Source organism: Benincasa hispida, chromosome 11, assembly GCF_027475165.1.
Source record: "Benincasa hispida cultivar pf3 chromosome 11, pf3_genome.v1.1, whole genome shotgun sequence".
NCBI classification, from domain to species: domain Eukaryota; kingdom Viridiplantae; phylum Streptophyta; class Magnoliopsida; order Cucurbitales; family Cucurbitaceae; genus Benincasa; species Benincasa hispida.
The window spans coordinates 7,428,714-7,433,842 of NC_143488.1; the positions used below are offsets into that span (position 1 = coordinate 7,428,714).

Sequence of the window (5,129 nt, forward strand, 5' to 3'; positions counted from 1 at the left end):
TTATTTTGTAGGATTTCTACAAACCAAACATAGTTATCCAAATATTCTCAAATATTTGCCACAAAATAAATATAGTTATCTGAACATGTTGGACATTTGTAATTTTAGACATCCAAAAATTTTGATTATCTATCTTTCGAAAAAATAAATGGTCCATAAAGTACGATAACCAAAATGATATATTAACCTAAAAAAAAATGTATACATCAAAGGTGTATAAAATTAAAATTCAAACCTATCAAAAGTAAAATTAAAAATTAAGAATTTATTCATCACATTAAAAAGTCGATAAATCAAATAGACACAAACTTGGGCTAAAATGGTAAGGTAAGGTTTTTATTTTTCATTTTTGAAAAGGTGGAAAAATAGAAGAGAAAAAGGGTGTAAAGGTTGGACTTGGTCCACTCAAGTTCATTAAGTGTGACAATAAAGAAGGCAACCAAATTGGGTTTTCTCTCAACAAAGGATTGTTAACAAAATGGCTTGTAATTCCCTTTCCCCTTTTCCCCTTTTCTTCTATCCTTCTCCACAGACAATTACAGTACAGACAAATTACTTGGTCACACAGTTCCTTTCATTTCCTCTTCCCTTTGCTTTTTCTTTCATTTTCCTTCATCTGCTGTGTTAATGGCGACCCTGGTTTTGGTGGTTTGGTTGGTGAGATGGAATAAATGTTGCATTGGAAAGACAAGGCCCTACTACTTTCACACTCTGGGTTTCCATTCTTAATCCCCACTTTTTCCATTTCTTTACATTTAACTAAAACAGAGGAAGAGAAAGAAGAAGAAGAAGAAGAAGAAGAAGAAGAAGAGAGAGAGTGTGTTTTTGCATTTCTAATTGCCTCTCTCATGCACGTGGTTCAGCAACTTCAATTGGGTGCTCAAGCAACCGCTCAATTTCTTTTTTTCTTCTTTTTCTTACAGGTTCTTCCATTCCATTCACTTCATTCATTCATTTTTGTTCTCTTTCTTTGATTCCAAGTCTGTGAAATCAATGGCGTACGACTTCAATCCCATCACTTGTTTATTTCTGGATCTTCATTTCAACTCTTTTCTCATGAAATCTGGGCGCGGAGTAGGATCACTATCAGAATGAAGTGGATTGGATTTCTGGGTACTTCTTGCATTTCGTTGTTTATGACTTTCTGATCTGTGAATGCGATTGGATTTTTCTGTTTTTTGTTACTTTCTCTTCTGGGTTTTGTGTAATTTCTGTTGGGGGGTTTTTGGGAGAAATGTTGGTGGCGTTTACTGTTTGGATTATCTTCAAAACCCAGATCGTGAATTGATCTAAATCGGATTCCCAAAATGCCAAATGGGTAGATGAATTGACCCATGTAGTTGACAAAGGAAAAAGGAAGAATCTCTTTACTTCTCGAGCATGAGAAGGGTTAATCGGCTTTGTCTTTCTCATGCTCTTCTGTTCTTGATTCTACTTCTCGTCGGATTTTGCTCTGCCGTCACTGAGAAAGACATTTTGCTTCAATTCAAAGATGCTGTTACAGAGGATCCGTTTGATTTCTTGAGAACTTGGGTCGCCGGCGAGGATCATTGCCGAAGTTTCAACGGCGTGTTCTGTAACTCCGATGGGTTTGTGGAGAGGATTGTTTTATGGAACTCCAGCTTGGCTGGAACTTTGTCGCCTTCCTTGTCGGGATTGAAGTTCTTGAGGACTTTGACATTGTATGGAAATAGATTTACTGGAAATATTCCGATTGAATATGGCGCCATTGTTACACTATGGAAGTTGAACTTGAGCTCCAATGCTTTTTCGGGTTTGGTCCCGGAGTTCATCGGTGATTTGCCGAGCATTCGGTTTCTAGATTTGTCTAGAAATAGCTTTACTGGGGAGATTCCTTCAGCTGTGTTCAAGAATTGTTTTAAAACTAGATATGTTTCATTTTCTCATAACAGATTTTCAGGTAGGATACCTTCAACAATTTTGAACTGTTTGAGCCTTGAAGGCTTTGATTTCTCAAACAATGATCTAAGTGGGAGTATTCCTTTGAAACTTTGTGACATTCAAAGATTAGAGTATGTATCTGTGAGAAGCAATGCACTGTCTGGGAGTGTCCGAGGGCAGTTCTCTGCTTGCCAGAGCTTGAAACTTGTGGATCTGAGTAGCAATTTGTTCACCGGGTCACCGCCGTTCGAGGTTCTCGGATTCAAAAACATCACTTATTTTAATGTCGCGTATAACAGGTTTAGTGGGGGAATTGCAGAGGTTGTGGGTTGTAGCAATAATCTGGAAGTTCTTGATGTTTCAGGAAATGGTTTGGATGGGGAGATCCCATTGAGCATTACGAAGTGTGGGAGTCTTAAAATCTTAGATTTTGAATCTAACAAGCTGGTTGGGAAGATCCCTGCTGAACTTGCAGATTTGAAAAAGCTTTTGGTGCTTCGGTTGGGTTATAATTCAATCACTGGGACAGTTCCTGCCATTTTTGGGAGCATCGAGCTACTTCAGGTTTTGAATTTGCACAATCTCAATCTTGTTGGTGAGATTCCCGATGACATAACCAGTTGCAGGTTTCTTCTTGAGCTGTAAGTCCTATTAAGACCTCAAACAACATCGTTTTCAATTCATCTCCATCTTGTGTAAATTCAACTTGAGTTGTTTCTTGAACGGTTTTATTTATTTTTTCTGCAGGGATGTTTCTGGTAATGCATTGGAAGGGGAGATTCCTCAATCTCTTTACAACATGACATACCTTGAAATTCTTGATCTACACGATAACCATCTGAATGGAAGCATTCCGTTGACACTTGGGAGCCTCTCGAAACTACAGTTTCTGGATCTATCTCAAAACCGGCTATCCGGTTCGATACCTCCTACTCTTGAAAATCTCAAATTGCTGCACCATTTCAACGTCTCTTTCAATAACCTTTCAGGCATCATACCTTCCGTTAATACGATCCAAAATTTTGGGCCTTCTGCATTCTCAAACAATCCTTATCTTTGTGGTGCTCCCCTGGATCCTTGCTCTGCAGGTAACACCCCTGGCACGACTTCCATATCGAAGAAACCAAAGGTTCTTAGTCTGTCTGCAATCATTGCAATCGTAGCAGCAGTTGTGATCCTGGTTGGGGTATGCGTGATCTCCATTTTGAATCTAATGGCTCGGACGAGGAAGGCAAGGAGCACCGAAATCATTGAGAGTACACCACTCGGTTCAACCGATTCAGGTGTCATAATTGGAAAACTGGTTCTTTTCAGCAAAACTTTGCCATCCAAGTATGAAGACTGGGAGGCGGGCACCAAAGCTTTGCTCGACAAGGAATGTTTAATAGGGGGTGGCTCAATCGGCACCGTCTACAGGACAAGTTTTGAGGGCGGGATATCCATTGCGGTGAAGAAGCTGGAGACTCTAGGGAGGATCAGAAGTCAAGATGAGTTCGAGAATGAAATCGGACGTTTGGGAAACATCAAACACCCAAACTTAGTTGCTTTCCAGGGGTACTATTGGTCATCATCAATGCAGTTGATTCTATCCGAATTCGTTGCAAACGGTAATTTGTACGACAATCTACATAGTCTGAATTACCCAGGCACCAGCACTGGCATTGGCAATACAGAGTTACATTGGTCTAGGAGATATAAAATTGCAGTTGGTACAGCTAGAGCTCTTGCCTATCTTCACCATGATTGTAGGCCTCCAATTCTTCACCTCAACATAAAATCCACCAACATACTGTTAGACGAAAACTACGAAGCCAAGTTATCCGATTATGGGTTGGGGAAGTTGCTTCCAGTTTTGGACAATTATATCTTAACAAAATACCATAGTGCCGTAGGGTACGTCGCACCGGAGTTAGCACAAAGTTTGAGAGCTAGTGAAAAATGCGATGTGTATAGTTTTGGAGTGATTCTACTGGAGTTGGTAACAGGGAGGAAGCCAGTTGAGAGTCCAAGAGCAAACCAGGTAGTGATTTTGTGTGAATATGTAAGGGAGTTGTTGGAAAGTGGTTCTGCTTCTGACTGTTTCGATCGAAACTTACGTGGCATCGCCGAAAACGAGCTCATACAAGTGATGAAGTTGGGATTGATTTGTACATCTGAGATCCCTTCGAAGAGACCAAGCATGGCTGAGGTTGTTCAAGTTCTCGAGTCGATACGAAACGGATTAGGCTCATAGGAATAACGATCTCAGGATAGAGTTTTAAGGAATGGTCAAGATTTTAGCAGAGAGAACAGTCGAAGTTTTTTTTTTTTTTTTTCATTTCCTGGTTTAAGAGGATTCTTTTGCATTCTTTCTTCTTTTGTTTTTCTGATTAACATCATCGATCAATCGGGTCGTTTGTTCGTTCTTTCGTAAAATATTGTAATTGTTGGACAATAAAATTCTTTATTTATTGCATTCAGATGGATCTTCATCTTTCCTTTGCAACTCCCTGCCACTGTTAGTATACACAACTCGCAAAAAACAACAGCATTCTGCATGAAAGTCTTATATAAGTTTCCATAGAGCTTAAAGGGATGAAATAATAGAATACATTTCCTTTATCAAAGTTGGTAAGTCTAAAGACATGATAGAATACAAACTGAACTAATTGTCGGATGCAGTTTGAACTTAGTTTAACTAGTTAAGATAGTAACGATATTTTTGAACGTAGATTAACTGGGTAAGATATTAACAATCTTTAAGATTTGCAATATGTAGTAAGAATTGTAGGTTTTAATCCAATCTTTTAATAGAGATAGAAGTAGTGACCAAACATTCTCTTCTCCAATTTAATTGGATTTGTTTGAGTAAATAACCTAGTAAGAGGAGAAAATGAAATTACAATTTACAACTCATCATTTCAAAATAATTTCAATTGTCAAAGAAATATCTATGAAGTATCAATAATAAAATCATAGTGATCTTAACTTAGCGATAATTGATATTTACTCTCTCCCTTAAAGTTGAAACTTCGATCCAACATCCAAACAATTATTATATATAAAGTTGAAATGGTTTACCCTTGTTATTTCAAGTAAAAAAAGAAAAAAAAAAAGTAAAGGACCTTTAGTTTGGTCAATATTTTTCGAACTTCATTAAAGTCAAGAAATCTCTAAAATTCTATATCAGCTCAACTAAATTAATATCAATCATCATTTCGATGATTTATTCTTGCAGATCCATACAT

At 37.9% G+C, this 5,129-nt stretch overlaps 1 protein-coding gene across 1 annotated transcript; it reads left to right on the forward strand.

Annotated features, from left to right (window-relative positions):
* Positions 1 to 416: 416 nt before the first annotated feature.
* On the forward strand, positions 417 to 4,361 carry LOC120069226 (Leucine-rich repeat protein kinase family protein). Its single transcript, XM_039020928.2, has 2 exons — positions 417 to 2,543; positions 2,650 to 4,361. The coding sequence occupies exons 1-2, from the start codon at positions 1,381 to 1,383 to the stop codon at positions 4,133 to 4,135; spliced, it is 2,649 nt and encodes an 882-aa protein (XP_038876856.2). The 5' UTR covers positions 417 to 1,380; the 3' UTR covers positions 4,136 to 4,361.
* The last annotated feature ends 768 nt before the right edge of the window (positions 4,362 to 5,129 follow it).